Source organism: Helianthus annuus, chromosome 1 (assembly GCF_002127325.2).
Source record: "Helianthus annuus cultivar XRQ/B chromosome 1, HanXRQr2.0-SUNRISE, whole genome shotgun sequence".
NCBI classification, from domain to species: domain Eukaryota; kingdom Viridiplantae; phylum Streptophyta; class Magnoliopsida; order Asterales; family Asteraceae; genus Helianthus; species Helianthus annuus.
The window spans coordinates 9,656,005-9,674,819 of NC_035433.2; the positions used below are offsets into that span (position 1 = coordinate 9,656,005).

Below are 18,815 nucleotides of genomic sequence, written 5' to 3' on the forward strand. Positions count from 1 at the left end.
TTTTTAAAAATTATAAATATAATATATCTGGAGGGAGCTCATAAAAACAACTAGAGATGAAACCATATTTGAAAAGTAATTATAGTCTAGTGGAAAGGCCCCTCGTTTCCTACCGGATGGTACTTGGTTCGAGTCTGTTTTGTGTCATTTTTGAGTATTTTTTATACGTCCCTTTACTGTATTAATGCCAGTTTGTTGATGTAAGTTCCAATGAACTTGGTGTATAGGCCCCTTTGCTATATTTTTGTCTAGTTTTATCATGGAAGTTCCAACTCCAATGAACTTGGTGTATGGCCCCTTTGCTATATTTTTGTCTAGTTTTATCATGGAAGTTCCAACGAATTTAGTGTATTTAATGCTAGTGGTGGAGTGGTTGAGGAAAAAAATTGGAGTTCCTAGTGACCCAGGTTCGATTTTTATTCTCTTAATTATTTTTTGCGGCATCCATGTGAAGAGCGAATACGGGTGGCGCCGGTTCAATTCGGATGGGAGGCGAGGTTTTACCGATTATTCCATTGTCTTGCCTTCGGGCGGGTGGAGGTCGGGTTTCCACGCAACTGGGGAGAGCCAAGGGGTTGGCGGCGGTCGAGTATTCGATCTTGGACACAGCGCCCGGTGTCACGGTGACTGGCACGTCGTTTCTTGCCGTTGTGAATGCAGGCAAGCGTGGGAAGTCGACCTTGGACATAGCGCCCGGTGTCACCGTCGAGTAGTCTTTTTTTATTCACTGTTTATCATCGCTTTTAATTAATAATTGTAATTTTATGTCAACTAAAGAATTGTACAAGTTCAAGCAAGATCGTATTCGTAAAGCAGATAAGTAAGTGTGAATTAAAAGGTTATCTTAGCACCAACCATAGCTCAACCGGTTGCCGACTCGCCTTCTAAAGTTCAAGTGTTGGGTTTCGAGTGTATGTACTAGACTACTAGGTGTTTTTTTTTTTTTGTTTAGGCGGCTTACTTTATTTCTCGCTATTTCCTTATTTACTACAAAAAGCTGGGTAGGGCCCGTTTTTTTATCTCGCCTAGGGCCCAAAATCTTTTTAACATTTTCGGAGGCGGCCCTGGGGGAGGCGGTGGTAAAGAACCTCCCCATTGCAAACCAAATAGGATTTGTATGTGTGTTTCAAGTATTTAATTTTCAACTTCATAACTTTTAGATGTTTTCTAATTACTTATTTTCGATGTCAAAAGGTTTCAAAATATTGACCGTGAGCAACAACAATAATTGACAAGAACAAATGAAATAATAAATGCAATAACAACTTGCACAAGAACTCCAAGAACAACTCAACCAATAATGGCAAAAAAATGCAACAAGATAAGAAATGGGACTTTGACAAAAAAAAAGGAACAAATGCGAAATGAGTTTCAGAAAATAATCAAAGTAGTGATGGCAAAGATAATTAGCTATTTTTGTTTAATTTGTATGTAGGTTAAATAGCTAGAAAAAATCTTCAGAAAACATATTATAATCCTGCAAACCCTGTAGGGATGAAGGGATGACATGTCGAATTGTCGACGCTGTATGTGTTTCATAAAATTTTGACTAGAGTCCCTATTGTCGGCATAGTTAATAAATGAATTGTGATTCAAAATTCATTTATTATCTCTTGCAACGACGTGTTGTCGCTATACATGTTCCAAAGAAAATCTTACTACAAGGATTTAGCGACAACATGTCCACAACATTTAGATTAAGTTTTCTTAGGCTATAGGGTGTGGTCACGACACTCATGATCATCATGACTCTCCATGTCAGCGCCATATCATCACCTCTAATCCACTATCCAAAACCACTAACCTAAGGGTGTGGTCATGACCCAAACCACTATCTCCTTATTTATTCTAATCTATGTTTTTCTAAAGAAAAAGGAAATGATTTCTTGAAAAATTGGAAAAGATGACCATGGTTGTCATGGCTTAATCCATGCAAACAACCATGGTGGATTAGACAAGAGGGTGGTGTAGCCTTCCATTCATTTTCCTACATGGCGAATCATATCCCAACCATGACCCCCACACCCTTTAGCTTAATAGATATGTACAGTGACAACATCTATAGCGACGGCATTTGAGAACATAAATGTATTAACCATTGGCGACAAACCCTATAGCGACGACATGTCAAGATATGGAAAAACAACCTATAATGATGAGATGGTGTCGCTATAAATCTAAATACAGGTGTCGTTAATTAAATCCCTAGAGTGTCTACCAAATCAGATTAAGACACTATTAGAAAAGCGGTCATTTTGCTACGAAAATTTCTTACGCAAAAAAATGCGTAGCATATTCTGACATATTTGCAACACATTTCCTACAAAAAGAAAAACCATACTTTTTAGTCGAATTTGCTACACAATAATTACACAAATACTAATTCTAAGAATTGCGTCGAAAATGCATAGCAACTTGCTACACACTTGCGACGAATAAATTGTTATAATACTTAAAAGATTAGTTAGCATCATCATCTAATAAAGTGTATGATGATTGATTGAATGCATTACTAAGTAATGAAGAAGAGTAGAGATGGTATACCTAGATTTTGACTAGTGGGTCAACATATCACATCAACCTTCATTAAAACAACTTTAATATATATAAATTTTGCACAAGTAGCCTCCCAACGTTTTCTTGCCTCTATTATCTTATACACCGTAGTCAGGATCTCAATCTCCCCCAAAAGAGTGACAAACATGAAAATAATTGTCACCAGAAAAGCACTTCTATTATTCTCTCTAATATTCATGTATCTAATAAACTTTCTCATCAAAGCCCAACCTCCATACCCGTTCATAAAGTGTCAAAACGAGACTACTTATATCGCCAATAGCGTGTACAATAGGAATCTTGATGCGGCTTTGTTCTCTCTCCAGACCACCAACTCAGGCTTCGGTTATTATAACTCTTCAGCTGGTCAAGGAACCGATAGAGCCAACGCAATCTGCCTTTGCCGTGGCGACGTGGAGCGAAACATGTGTCAAAGTTGTTTAAGGGACGCTATTTTTCGGCTAAGAGTAGTTTGTCATAACCAAACAGAAGCTGTTATATATTATGAATTTTGTTTATTGAAGTACTCTAATGCCACTATACTGGGAAACAATGATATGGCTAGAGATATATACCGCATGCAAAACATTAATACCTTTTCTGATAAGGAGCAATTCAATGGTGTTCTCCAACCGTTTATGAGCAAGTTGAGAGGCGAAGCGGCTGCTGGGAATTCGTTGCTGAAGTTTGCTATGGAGGACACAAGCGGGCCGGGTTCGAACACGCTTTATGGCGTTACGCAGTGTGTTCCAAGTTTGTCTGAGCCTGAGTGCAATGATTGTTTGGAATATGCAATTAATCAGATGTCATTGTGTTGTGACGGGAGATATGGTGTAGTAATTCTTATGACACGTTGTAATGTAAGGTATGAGATTTATGAATTTTCAATTAACTCAGCAATTCTTCCGCCACCACCAAGTTCACAGCCATCTCCACCTGTTACATCGCCACCAGGTACGGATATATTCACCCCTAAACGTTTATAAGATTATTATTTTTTGATGCAACTTTTAAAAATTGCAATGAATGCATAAAATAAAATAACCCTTCTCACCTGTAAACTTGTTACGTTTTAATTATTATTTTTATTTCTAGTTTTACTCAACCGATTCTATGCAAAGTATAATTTGCTAAGATTGGTGGATGTTGCAAATTTTTAATGTGTTTTAATTTTTTTAACAACATTTTATCTTATCATTTAATTTAATCTATACTATATAATAAAAGAAACCATTTTCGGGACACTTGTCATCATATTAGGCCATCTCTTATAGATAATTATTATTTTAATTTAATCTCTTCTAATTAATTATAGATAACCCTCCTACTAAATATTATTTAACTTAATATCTTATATTATAGATAACCCTCTTACTAAATATTATTAGTTTAATATCTTATAGATAATTATTATTTAGTTTAATCTCCTTCTTATTTATAATAGAGTAAATTACGATTTTGACCCCTATGGTTATATCACTTTTACCCTTTTAGCCCAAAAAGAAACTTTTTACCATCTGAGCACCCAAAAGGGTAAAAGTGATATAACCACAGGGGCCAAAATCGTAATTTACTCTTTATAATATTATTTATTTGAATTAATTATATTTGAACGTTTTGTTTAGTTTGGTGTCAAATAGATTTTACGAAACTTAAAATAAAATTAACTAATATTATTTATCACTTATACATTTACGTAGTTTTAAATAAAGAGTCAAATTTATTGAGACTTCGTCAATAAATTTTGCAACAACAGAATAATCTATTTTTATCACGAAAACTAAACTTTGTATTAATATATTAACTATTTTTATTTTCACTATACAAAATTACATTTACTCGACCCATGTAATACATGAGGTTTTTTATGATATTACTTTTTGTTATTTGATATATAAAATTAGATTTATTCAATTCGTACAATACATGAGATTTTTTAAGGATGTATATTTTTTTATTATTTAGTACAGAAAATTACATTTATTCAAACCGTGTAATGCGCATATTTTTAAAGATGCTATTTTTTTATTATTTGGTATATAAAATTACATTTATTCAACCCGTGTAATAAATGAGGTTTTTTTAAAGATGTATTATTTTATTATTTGGTAGATAATAATAAATGAGGTTTTTTAAAGATGTATTATTTTATTATTTGGTAGATAATATTACATTTATTCAACCCGTGTAACACACGTGGTTTTAAAGAAATGAGGTTTTTAAAAATATATTGTTTTATTATTAGTATATAAAATTTATTTATTCAACCCCGTGTAATACACGGGGTTATAACCTAGTTTTTTTAATAAGTTATGTAGTTATCCTTTTTTTTTTAATTTTTAAATGCTAAATACCGCACTTTAAAGTTTTACCATTTGTAAGAACGGACCCAAACACCTTTGACAATCAAAACTTGGTTTCCATTATTGTATTAGTGTACTGAGTATATATTACAAATGAGTGTACATGGATTTATTTGTGATTTTCGGAGACGGCCCTATCACACGTGACCTCAATACACACCCCAAAAGTAACGAGTATGCAGCGGCCTGAAGATTGCAAGATAGAAAACAAACGAGAAGTGGGTAGCGATTAGTGTATTTGTTGGCAAGTTGATCCTTACTAATAACAATTAACCTAACCATAATGGGCTCCCTAACCCACTATACGGATGGTTGTGCCCATCTGTTGCCTAGCTTTGATATTAACTACAACTAAGAACATAACTCCATCGATCGACTTTGTGTCTACACGCACATATATAAAGTTTTGTTTAAATGAGACCCACCAAATCTTTAGCTAAATTCAGTTACCCGTGAATAATGAATACACTATTTACAAAATCAGTGTGACCTATAGTATTCAATGGTGAATATTTCCAAATTAGTTATACCCACCACCATGTGGATGAAAGTTTAGATACAAAATTGAAAGAGGTAAGAGATGATGTCTGGAAGACAATGCAAACAAAAACAAAATAAGATAAACACAAAGGCAATCATGAGACCAATTATAGTATTTTGAAGGAGAACACATCAAATTGTCTTTGCGATGAACTCATGAGTATTTATTCGTGAAATCATTGATGCATCAGGTATTTATAAATTATACCGATTTATTGTTGGCAGCGGATAATTAACGTTCTTCCAATGATCATTAACATCAGACTTGGATTTACAAGTATTGGAAGATGATTCCATATTTACTTTGATCAAATATGTGATGATGAACACTCACTCTCACACTAATCAGAATGAATTCGAATTGAAGGATATTATACAAATATCTTGGTGCCGGAAATAGTTTCCGGCAAATGTCATTATATACCGAAGAGATGGCGGTTGATATGGTGGTTATTCTTGGCGGGAATAACTGTCGTTTGAAACGGTAGCAATCAACCGACGTGCCCCTTCTCTTATTTGTTACATATATACATAATATAATTTTAATCATCCTAAGAATACATAATACACATATAATTAAGTTTATAATCTAATACACTCCTCTAAACTTGATTATATTTCCGAGAATGCATTAAAACACTTCGGTTAGCTTCATCCACAGCCTTCTTCACTTGTTTGAAATCGAACCGACGCCTTTTCTGCAGTTTCTTCATCCCATGCCAGTCATTTCCTGCAAATAGTGCATAATGATCACCTTCTTCTTCAGGGATGCAACCGTCACTCAGTGTTTTTTCTCTTCGGCCAGCAACTGTTTCTTGTTCATCAGTGTAACTCCGACGGCTAATGGATTCATTACTCTTCACTGTTTCTCTTTCATAAACATTCTACTGTGTTGTTTTGAATTTGTAACAGTACACGAGAACATCTAGGTACATAGGATACATTATTCTCATAAATTCACCATCATGGTAATCGTACCCTATGTCCTTGGCTACTACTGCCCATAAGTTGTTTGAGGTAATATTCTTGTGCCCACCTTCTCGTTTCACCACCATATATAACTCGAGTAGATTTACCTTCCTTTTATCACTCGAATGCGCCGGAATCAGTCTTGTAGAGTTTCCTAATTTAGTCTTTATAAACCACTCTAACATCTCATCAAATTTGGTCTCCAAATCATACTTATATTTGCATACATATTCAGTATCTTCTAACATGTCTAGTAAGGCTTTATAATCTTGAAACTCATGAAATTCCATTGCTTGTAAGATCATAACATTCCAATCTGGTTCTTGAGAAGACAAATTCAGATTTTCAAAGTAGGAGTTTAAATAATCTGTTTTGTATTCATCATGATCCGGACTGAGATTGATTATTGTTTATTTTTCTTTCATCCCTATCTCGTCTTCTTTTGTTAAACTCGAATTCTCATTCTTTATATTTGAAACGGGGAAACTGAACGTGGGATAGATTCTACATCTTTCTCCATTTATCTTGACTGTATACCCTTGTATTACAAGTTGGCCCATACTTAGAACGTTTCGATCCAATTCAGGAGTGTAAAACACACTCTGAATTCGAAATTTATCATTTCCAGACATAACATCTACAGCCCAAATACCTCTTATGAATAGAAAATTACTTTCACCGGTTTTGGTCTCTACTCCGAACATAGTTTAATTCGTTTAAAAACATCTAGATTTCCCGCATAATGATGTTTAAAATTAGTACTAACATACCATATTTCAGACCATAAACCACCTTCCGTTTTGGTAACTATTAATTCCTGTTGAAATCATCGTCGGCTTCTTGTCTCTGTATTCCGGTGTTGGTGTTGGTGTTGATGGCTTGACGAATTAACTGGGTTGCTTCATCATTTTCCTTCGTCTTGCATGAGATGATTTGATGACCGGGTTCATGGCAGTAATAACATCGCTTATGAAACGATTCTTTCTTCCGTCTTTCTATTTTCTCATTCGTACAATGATCACAGGGCATCAGTGTTAAAGTTGATTGAATTTCGCCGTCTCTCTTCAACGTGGCTCTGATACCACTTGTTGGCAGTGGATAATTAACGTTCATCCAATCCAATGATCATTAACATCAGACATGGATTTACAAGTATTGGAAGATGATTCCATATTTACTTTGATCAAATATGCGATGATGAACACTCACTCTCACACTAATCAGAATGAATTCCAAATGAAGGATATTATACAAATATCTTGGTGCCGGAAATAGTTGCCGGCAAATGTCATTATATACCGAATAGATGGCGGTTGATATGGTGGTTATTCTTGGCGGGAATAACTGCCGTTTGAAACGGTAGCAATCAACCGACGTGTCCCTTCTCTTATTTGTTACATATATACATAATATTAAAGAGGTTTTGATTAACTGTTTTCTGTGTTACTGTACAATGGATACAGGGAAGAAAAGAGCCTAAATATAGGCAATACAACAATCCGAAAAAGGAAAATAGTAAAATAGTGAACAAAATAATTGGGAGGAAAATATGCAAGAGATAACTGGCAAATCATAGATGGAGTGATCTGAGGAGAGAAATAAGGGCACAGAAAATTTCATTCTTAATACTCCCCCTCAAGGTGGAGCGTGCAGATTTCGCATGCCCATCTTGACAAGTAAGAACTCGAGTTGTTTGGACCCTAATGCCTTCGTAAGTAGATCAGCTATTTGTGCTTTTGTATCAACGTAGAGGGGATTGATTTCATGAGACTCGACTCGTTCTTTGACAAAATAACAATCCATCTCCACGTGCTTCGTTCGTTCGTGGAAGACTGGGTTGTTTGCGATGTGCCGGGCCGCATTGTTGTCACAGTAGAGAGGAGTAGAGTGATGTTGTTTTACTTCAAGGCCTTCTAGTAACCAACGCATCCACAAAATCTCACTAGTAGCGTTGGCCATTGCTCGGTATTCGGCTTCGGCTGATGAGCAAGAGACAACGGATTACTTCTTTGATTTCTAAGAGATCGGAGCTCCCCCCAACTGCAGCCGTCCGTGACCTTCGTGTGAGTGTGCAACCCATCCAGTCCGCATCACTATAGGCAACCAGGTCCGTACCACCTTCCTTTGGGAAGAATATGCCCTGCCCTGGTGTTGCTTTCAGGTACCGAAGGACTCTCATGGCGGCATCCAGGTGTCTTTGTCAAGGGTCCGAGACAAACTGGTTTAGGACATTTACGGAATAAGCAAGGTCGGGTCTCGTCGCTTGAAGATAGAGTAAACGGCCAACCAGCCTTCTATATTTGCTAGCGTCGACCCGAACATCTTCATCACCTTTCTCAAGCTTTAAGTTTGGTTCCATAGGGAAGGCGCACGGTCTACACCCCAGCATTCCACTATCTTCTAGGATATCAAGGGTGTACTTTCGTTGACTTAGCACTATCCCATCTTTAGTTCAAGCAGCCTCTATGCCAAGAAAATACTTTAGCGGCCCGAGATCTTTAATGCTGAATTTGTCGTTTAGGAACCTCTTTGTTTCTTTAATTTTGTCTTCATCGTTTCCTGCCATGATGACATCATCTACATATATGAGGGCGGTAACATGGGTTTTCCCTTCTTTGTAAACAAAGAGTGAGTGGTCTGCAGTGGATTGTTTATAGTTAAGTTCTAGGAGAGCCGCTGTAAATTTTTTATACCAATTTCTCGAGGCCTGTTTCAATCCGTATAGTGACTTCCTCAACCTACATACCTTTGTTCCTCCCCCTTTGTCGTAGCCCTACGGTATTCGCATGTACACTTCTTCATGCAAATCCCCGTGCAAGAACGCGTTATTTACGTCAAGTTGATGAATACTCCAATCCCTTTTTGTGGCAACGGCAATGAGACATCTTACGGTTACTAACTTGGCCACTGGTGCAAAAGTGTCGTGGTAATCAACACCTTCCATTTGAGTGTATCCCTTGGCGACGAGCCTTTCCTTATACCTTTCCACTTCGCCATTTGGTTTAAACTTTGTTTTGTACACCCACTTTGAGTCGATAACTCGCTTTCCACTGGGAAGATCTTCAATGGTCCAAGTTCTATTTTCTTCAAGGGCTTTTATCTCACTTTGCATGGCGTCCCTCCAATGTTGTTCTTGCACGGTCTGCTTGAAACTCGTTGGCTCGTCATTTTTGGTGATGGCCGTAAGGAACGCTTTATGAGCTTTCGAAAATTTTTCATAGGAAACAAAATTAGCTATGGGACATACCGTTGAGGATTCTTGATCGGAAGCGGGAGGCGTATGGTCTATAGATGGGGGGAGCCGTACATCGTAATCCTTGAGGTGTGCGGGTCTAGTTCTTGTTCGTTTTTCTCTGCCTTGGGCCACGTTCTCGTTGTTTTGATTCTGAGCTTCATGAACAGTCGGTTCAATTGGTGTTTGTGGCTGTGCATCAGCATCCAGCCCATCATTATTGGGCCCAGTGTTGACATTAATTGGGTTGTTTGGCATTAATTCTTCCTGTTCCCCTTCTTCATTGAAATGGACTTCCTGATTTGGGCCCAAGTCTTCGGCTCTTGTCACGGGGGGCTCATCCATTTCGATTGTGAAGACATCCTCCTCTGAGTGTCTATTTTGCTCAGCTTTTAGGGCAAAAGGGAAAACTTTCTCAGCGAACCTCACATCCCTTGAAGTGATCATCTTGCCATTACTAGGATCAAAAATTTTATACCCCTTCGTTCGACTAGGGTATCCCATGAAAATGCCCGGTCTTCCCCTAATCTCAAACTTATCTCTATTTGTTTCGATGCTTCGATAGTAAGCCAAACACCCTAAGACCCTCATGTGATCATAACTTAGTTTGTCACCATGCAACAATTCGTATGGAGTTTTGTCTTCAATGGTTTTTTAGGGTAACCTATTTATGATATATGTGGCATTCAAGACACATTCTCCCCAAAACCTTTTTGGGAGACTTGCTTCAAACATGAGAGCACGTGCTGTGTCGAGTAAGTGTCGATGTTTTCTCTCCACGACTCCGTTTTGCTGCGGAGTATGTGGACATGAAGTTTCTAATGAGGTTCCTTGTTCCATGTAGAAACTCATCATTTGATTTGAAATAAATTCACCACCATTGTCACACCTTATTCTTTTAATGTTCTTTTCAAACTGTGTCTTCACCATTTTAAAAAAAATGCATCAGATACATGCTTGCGTCGAACTTGTGTTTGAGAAGGTAGACCCATACTGCCCTGCTATAGTCGTCAACTATTGTTAGAAAATAGTTGGCTTTTGTAAGCGAGGGTGTGCAATATCTCCCCCATATATCGCAATGAATGAGATCGAAACATGCATCAGTTTTAGTTGTGCTAGTGGGAAAGGGTAATCTAGTAAACTTAGATTTCATGCAAGAATCACAAACATTGTCACTAGCTTTAAATGAAAAATTATTGAGAAAATTTATTTGAGATAACTTCTTGTCACTCGCGTGTCCCAGTCGTTTATGCCACAGTTCACCAGTCACCATCATAGCTCTTCTTTTACTCCCAAGCATCCCCATCTGATATAGACCATTTATGCACCTACCCGCTCCAATCAATTTCCTCGAACGCAAGCCCTGCATAACAAAGAAACGCGGAAAAAAGGTTACGGCACAATTTAAATCCTTCGTGAGTTTGCATACTGACAAATGATTGAAGGTGAATTTTGGAACGTGCAACACATCTCGTATTCTCGTCCCATTCGGCAGGGTGTGGCTACCCTTTCCCTCGACCGAAATATTTTCTCCGTTGGGAATAGTAACAGGTGATTCGTTTCTGCACACGGTTCTATTCTCAAGTGCATCCGTTCGGTAAGTAATTTGTTCCGTACATCCGGAATCTACTACCCAATTATCATCATGTCTAGGTTTACCTGCCATGTTTACGGTGCGAGGAGGTTCACCTTGTGCAGATTTGTTCTCAGCGTCGAAGTGTTTCTGGAACTGTTCATATTGCTCCTTTGTCAGACTAGCAATTAGATCCAGTTCTGTCTCGGCACAAGCTGCCCTCGACTTGGTCTTCTCACGTTTGTTCTTCGGGTTCCACCATTCTGGGTAACCGACCAGTTTGAAACAGCCATCACGTGTATGCCCATCTCTACCACAATGATCACAGTGTGCATTTCCCTTGCCCTATTTCTGCCCGTTCCGGTTTGATGGTTCGCTACGCTTCGTGGTGGCTTGGAAAGCCATTGTTTCATTGGTCGGCTTCTTCCCTTCAGCAATAGTTCTTTGCTGCTCATCTTCTGCAACGAGATGATAAGCAATTCCTAGAGACGGAACAGGTTTGGTTGCAAGAATTTGGGTTCTAATGACAGAATACTCTCCATCTAGACCCATCAAGAACTCGTAAAGCTGTTCCTTTTCTCTAAGTTCTCGGAGCGACTTTCCAATACCACAAGTGCACCCATTGCACTTACAAACTGGAGTAGGCAAGAATGAATGCACCTCATCCCATAACCCACGCAGTTTCGTGTAATAAGCTGAGACTGTCATTCCTTCTTGTTTAGTGTTCGAGATGGCCTGCTTCAATTCGTATGCACGCGGTGCACTTTCTTTTCCAAAACGCTCCTTGAGATCCTTCCAAATCTCCATCGCTGAATTGGCGTATTTAACACTTCCCCGTATTTCTTTCTCCATAGCCGTAGTCAGCCATCCCTTGATCATCGCGTCGCATCGCATCCATGCCATGTAATCTGCATCTCGCGCTTCTGGCCTCTTGATAGTTCCATCAATGAAACCTATCTTGTTTTTAGCAAACAAGAAATTTTCCATTTCTTGGACCCAATCGAGGTAGTTACTGTCGGTTAACAAATCGTTGACATGCGTTTGCCTTGGATAATCGGATGGGTGGAGATAAAACGGTGAGTTATGATCAGGGCCAGTAGCATCGGTTTTAGGGGTTTCTTTGTTTCCACCTTCTGTCATATCTGAGAATCGGTGAAGGAGGTTTAGAGTTTGGGTTTGGATCGAGCGTGATAATCACTGCTCTGATACCATAAAGAGGTTTTGATTAACTGTTTTCTGTGTTACTGTACAATGAATACAGGGAAGAAAAGAGCCTAAATATAGGCAATACAACAATCCGAAAAAGGAAAATAGTAAAATAGTGAACAAAATAATTGGGAGGAAAATATGCAAGAGATAACTGGAAAATCATAGATGGAGTGATCTGAGGAGAGAAATAAGGGCACATAATATTTCATTCTTAATAAATATAATTTTAATCATTCTAAGAATACATAATACACATATAATTAAGTTTATAATCTAATATTTATATCCGTTGAAACTCAAAGAAGGAGGTAATCGACATGAACATAAACTCTTTTAACTACTTGTTTTTTTTTTCTTTCTAATGTGGAATAAATGATATGATACAGACAAGAAGGACCACTTTAACATAAGAAGGACCACTTTAACATTTCATGCATTTTCTTTCTAATGTAGAATAAATGAGATTACAAATAAAGAGGGGAAGTGATAGATTCTTGAGTGGGTACAAACTCATCACTAAGCTCATGTGTAGATCAACCCTTTTAACCGTATAAATGTGGGGTTATACGACGTGTGGTAATTGTGTAAGAAAGAAGGGGGGTTAGACTATGTGGTGTGGAGGAGGGTAGTCCTCAAAGGATGATCTGTCAAACGTCCACGTAAGCGGGTGTGGGGATGGAACTCAATATATATACACATGTGTTGTATGTATATGTGTGTGTGAGAAGAGGAGGCCCGGCAAGATCATCTGGAAGGCGAGAGGAGGACGGGGACGCATGTTATACTTATGTAATGAAGCATGTTATGGTTTTCAACATGCTTGGTTATGTCTTTTCAACATGCGGGATTATGGTTTTTTTAACATGCGTGATTAGGGTTTTGAGTTTTACAACGTGCGTAATTTCACAGCGTACGCTCGTACGTTAAGGAATATTGTACGTTAACCGACCCCTATATGTATGTGTGTGAGAGAAAAACAAATGGTGGAGGAGTATGGCGCCGTTATAATTTTCGCGAGCCAGACTTTTTTCGGGGCTATAGAGCCCCCGTGACGGTGTTCGCCGACGCCATAAGGCGTTATGGGCGATGGTGGCGCGATATCAGCTACCACTACGGAGGGACTAATCAGAGTCCATATATAAAACCAAGTGAAGGATCAATAGAACTTCAAGTTTTCAGGTCAAAATGAGCTCAAAGTGAACAGTTTTGAGACTCAAATTGACTTTCCTACATACCTAATAGCTACGCCGTTGCCTGGATTTGTTACTCGTCTAAATTGCACAAATAACGCCATAATATTCAATTATTAATTTTATCATAAGTTTGTATATTAATCTTTTACTTGATTTTCTTTATTCTAAATAAAGTTCCATATTCTCTTTCGTGACTATTTTTACAGGTAAGAAAACTAGACCAAGTCGGACTGTAATCTTCGTCATTGTTCTGACTGTTAGTGCAATAGTCATTGCTTCCATCTGCATTTTCTTGATACTGAGGAGGAAGAAAATTCTGGTTAAAAAAGGTGAGATTAAAACTTAGAAATTACTTTAATTAGTTAATATCATATATCCTGTCGTCACAAACTTTGATGGTAAAAGTATTTTAATGAAAAAGCACGAATCCTATATATAATATGCAAAATGACTATAATTTTCATATGCTTTATTGGGCTACAATTCGATTGTCACTCCCAATCCACGCATCAAAAGATTTGATCATGTTTCGTTGTGCTAAGTTATCAAATTCTTTTATTACTTTTTGTAATCTCTTTTAGTATGCTCTAGTTATATGATATTACATCTTTCATGTAACGTATAGTCTGGTACGTTCGAACAGTTAAGGTAGAGGAGCGACCTAGAACTTTCACCATAGAAAGAGAAATCTTGGAGCTATATATACATACACATGAGCTACGACTGTGACGACAAGAGAAAACCCAATATACATACACAAATGATGTAACTCATATTTTTATGCCATCATTCTAAGTCAATATATTGATCTATGACTTAGGATAGAACAATCATGATAAAAGTTAAGTTAGGATTTTAGCCCTCAAGTTTTTTATTTGATATCTTGCCTCATTGGTCCTATAGATGATCTTAAGCGGTATATTTTTTCATGTGTGTTCTTCTTTGTTGAGTGGTGAGAAAATACATCATGGGATGGTGAATGGGACGTACTCTATTAAAAATCGCCATGGTTTAGTTTTTTGGTTATACTTGCAATAAACATCAACCTACAGTTGAGTGTTTTTTTTTTTTTTTGGATAAGTAGCAAAATAACAGTTTTATTAAAATCAAACCCACTTATTTAAGATGATATAACAAGTTGGTCAAAATTATATCTTGTAGTGTACTTATCGATCAATTGCGCATCCTCATATTGGAAAAGGAAAAAAATCTAACATATCTTCGTCTTATTTTTAATTGTATTTCTTCTTGAACTAGATAATATTATGGATATAAGCACAATTGAATCACTTCAATACACCTTTGAAATGGTAAAAGAAGCTACGAATGACTTTTCTGAGAGCAATAAGCTTGGAGAAGGTGGATTTGGGTCGGTGTACAAGGTAATAAATAAAAGAGGTCGGTTTTGTACAATATGGCTTAACGTACGAAGCGTACGATCAACATGCGATTTTGGTATGTTTTAACATCATGCGAATTTGTTTTTTTTTTTTACTAACATGCGAAGTTTGGTTTTTTTATAAACAAGCGATTTTCATTTTTATTAACATAACGTGCGAATTTGATATTGCGTACGCTTCGTATGTTAAGGTATATTGTATGATACACTTTTTCTAAATAAAATACAATATTTTTTATAATGCTTTGACTTGTGAAATGACATATTTTAAAAATACATGAACTTTGAAACATTAGGGTAATCTTCAAAATGGACAAGATATAGCAGTGAAGAGGTTGTCAAAAGACTCTGGACAAGGTGAAAATGAATTCAAGAATGAGGTCATGCTTGTTGCAAAGCTACAACATCGTAATTTGGTTAGGTTCCTTGGTTTTAGTTTAGAAGGAACCGAAAGGCTTCTCATCTACGAGTTCATGCCGAATGCAAGCCTTGATCATTTTATATTTGGTAATGTCATTTCAATTTCAATACAGGACTCAATTGCACGCCACCAAAATTAACATATAACATGACTTCACATGTTATGTATACTTGTACAGTATGTTGATAGTGTATATAATAATGTTTACGTTGTACCATATCTTGTTTACCTTTATTTTTTTTATTAAATATTTGATTGAAATATTCTTACTAATATTGGGTCATGTTTGTTATAGATCCAACTAAGTGTGCATTGCTTGATTGGAATAAACGTGACAAAATTATAAAAGGGGTGGCTCGTGGCCTTCTTTATCTTCATGAAGACTCACGTTTGAGGATAATTCATCGTGATTTGAAAGCTAGTAATGTTTTGTTAGATGAAGAAATGAACCCCAAAATTGCAGATTTTGGAATGGCAAGGTTGTTCAACATCCAAGAAACTCATGGATGCACAAATCGAATTGTTGGGACTTAGTAAGTACACTGCCTGTGTATAAATATCATGAATTCTTATTGTCTTTTTTCCCAAAAAAATATTTTTCGTAACTCTCTTGCTCTCAATACCACATATAGTGGTTATATGCCACCAGAATATGTTATGCATGGTCAATTCTCGGTGAAGTTGGATGTTTTTAGCTTTGGAGTATTGGTGCTTGAAATAATAACAGGCCAAAAGAACCAGTACTTTAAGATTGACAACAAATTAGAATTCCTTCTAACCTATGTAAGTGATGACTACTGACTAATTGCAGTGTAACATATAAGTTGTAGTTTGGTCCTAATAATGTGACTACTCTTTTTATAGGCATGGAAAAGTTGGCGACAGGAAACTACATCAAATATGATTGATCCTACATTGATGGTTGAATCCAATTCATTGGACGAAATCATTAGAACCATTCATATTGGTTTGCTATGTGTCCAAAGTAATGTTGCTGAGAGGCCAACAATGGCTTCGATTGTTCTTATGCTTAATAGCTCATCGCTTAGCCTCCAAATACCATCTGAGCCAGCTTTTTTCATGCGTAGTTCTGCTACAGTAGTAGCAGCAAGTGACTCAGAAAACTCTAATCAAAGATCTTCTCAATCTTCAGGAAACGATGCTTCAATATCTGATATAGTTGCACGATAGTCTTGTTAACATATTCAATTTTGTAATGAGCCATCTTTATCAGGTTTGAATTAGAAACTTCAATATGTAATACACATATACATATCTTAGTATAAATATTACATGATATTTGATTTATACAAACAGATCAGCATCGTTAAATACATAGCCAATTAAAAGTAAAGAACAATGGAAATTATATAAACATTGGTACATGTTTCTTTAACTCTGATACTTAAGACACTTATATAACAACTTATCAACTTCCTTTCTCAATAAAATTTATAGATGGTCTAAAACTACATAGAAGTGCATTATACGATTCTCGCTTTTTTTATTTTTTTTTTTATTTTTTTTTTGTTTGGCGTTCCAAAATGATGAAGCAATCACAACTCAAGACTGAAAGATCTCTGGTTGTTATTATCGTGGGGGAGATTGTTAGTGCATTTTAGGTGTCAATAAGTTGAGAGATCTTAGTTAGATAATATTTCAGTCTTGTTTATATCGAGATACGACTTGTATAGAGTTTGATTACTAGACGCCTAGTATGTTTAATGGGTTTGGGGAAATGATACATAATATAGAGGAGGCTCATTTGCATTTTTTTCATAAAACCTTCCACTACATTTTCACACACTTCTTAGATTCTCTCTCTTGAAATCCTCGAACCCTAGATATTCAAATCCTTATCTTGTAATTATATCCATGTGAAATTAATACAAATCGATGATATTTATATCATTGTGTTTACATTTGATAGATCAATTAGTCGATTCCACTCACTAATCGATCCGAGTTGGTTGAATTTGTGGTGTTCTTTGTGTTTGTGAAGAACAAGTTCGAATTTCAAATGGTATCAGAGTTATGGAGCTCGATTCAACCATAATCAAATGTTACACAACGATTAGAAATTGATTTGATGTTGATTTTATCAAAAATTTCACAAAAGTTATCAAAATCTCACATCAGAACTTGTTTTTTGCGTATGAAGAAGTAAAGCACGGATAATATCATTTATCCGACGTATCATTCTTTCGGCTTTACCATTTTGTGAAGAAGTTTGAGGACAAGCAAAACGGAAGACAAGTCCATGATTATCGGCAAATTTTTTGAACTCATTATTATTGAATCGCCCCCTAAGTCACATTGGAAGGACTTAATGTTTCGATGGAATTGAGTGAACATTAGTTTGTGAAATTTGACAAAGTTTATAAACGCTTCCGATTTAAACTTTAGGGGGTACACCCAAACGTATTGAGTGTAATTGTCAATTAAAACCATGTAATATTTATAACATGATTTACTTAAAATTGGCGATGTCCACAAGTCGCAATGAATGATATCAAATGATGCTAATGTCATAGAATTCGAATAAAAAAACGGTAGACGTTTACTATTGGAAATTTGGCATGAATGACAAAGACCATTAGTTTTATCTTTATTACATGAAATAAAGGAACGACTTGACAATAAATTTAAAACTTGCACGCTTGGATGTCCGAGTCTATTGTGCCAATTTGTGGATGAAGCGAGAAAACATGACCATGTAGCTTGATTAGGAGACGTGAATGGATACAAGTCCCCCGAACTATTGTGCCGGGAAAGAGCCCTGCTAGTCTTGAGATCCTTCAAGGTAAAACCAAAAGGGTCAAAATCTATGGAAACAAGATTATCACGTGTAAATTGACGCACATGCAATAGATTTTTGACAACATTGGGTGCTAGCATGATGTTCAGAAGATGATAAGTGTGGTTTCCAGTTTTGTGAAAGCCATATCCCGACCCTTTAATAAGCAATTTTTGGCCACTACCGACTATAATATTACTTTTATTAGACAAGGATAGGTAAGAAGAGATCTTACCCGGGTCATTAGTGAGATGACCGAAAGCGCCAGTATCCATATTCCATGCCTGGTCTGGAGGTTGGAGGTGAGTGCAGCCCTGAGTTCAGTAGGGTTCAGCGCATCAACATGGCCTGGAACAGATCCTGGAGGAGGCGGGAAACCCGGTGGCCCAGCCATGTTTACCGTCGGCTGGGTATAAGTAGCAGGAGGTTGGGCCGATTTGTTGTTCCAAGAAGTGGCCCATGATATGGGCTGGGTAGAGTGTGGACAAGGTGGTGGAGCTCACTGTTGGTATTGTGGGCCGGCTCAGTTTTGATGTGCAGGATAGCCAGTACCATAACCCGAT

The 18,815-nt window shown here is 36.9% G+C and overlaps 1 protein-coding gene across 1 annotated transcript; it reads left to right on the plus strand.

The window, feature by feature from the left end:
- The first annotated feature begins 2,637 nt into the window (after window positions 1–2,637).
- On the plus strand, window positions 2,638–16,837 carry LOC110864532 (putative receptor-like protein kinase At4g00960). The gene is made up of 7 exons (XM_022113626.2): window positions 2,638–3,510; window positions 13,842–13,964; window positions 14,893–15,017; window positions 15,331–15,541; window positions 15,751–15,988; window positions 16,088–16,238; window positions 16,320–16,837. The coding sequence occupies exons 1-7, from the start codon at window positions 2,703–2,705 to the stop codon at window positions 16,644–16,646; spliced, it is 1,983 nt and encodes a 660-aa protein (XP_021969318.1). The 5' UTR covers window positions 2,638–2,702; the 3' UTR covers window positions 16,647–16,837.
- The last annotated feature ends 1,978 nt before the right edge of the window (window positions 16,838–18,815 follow it).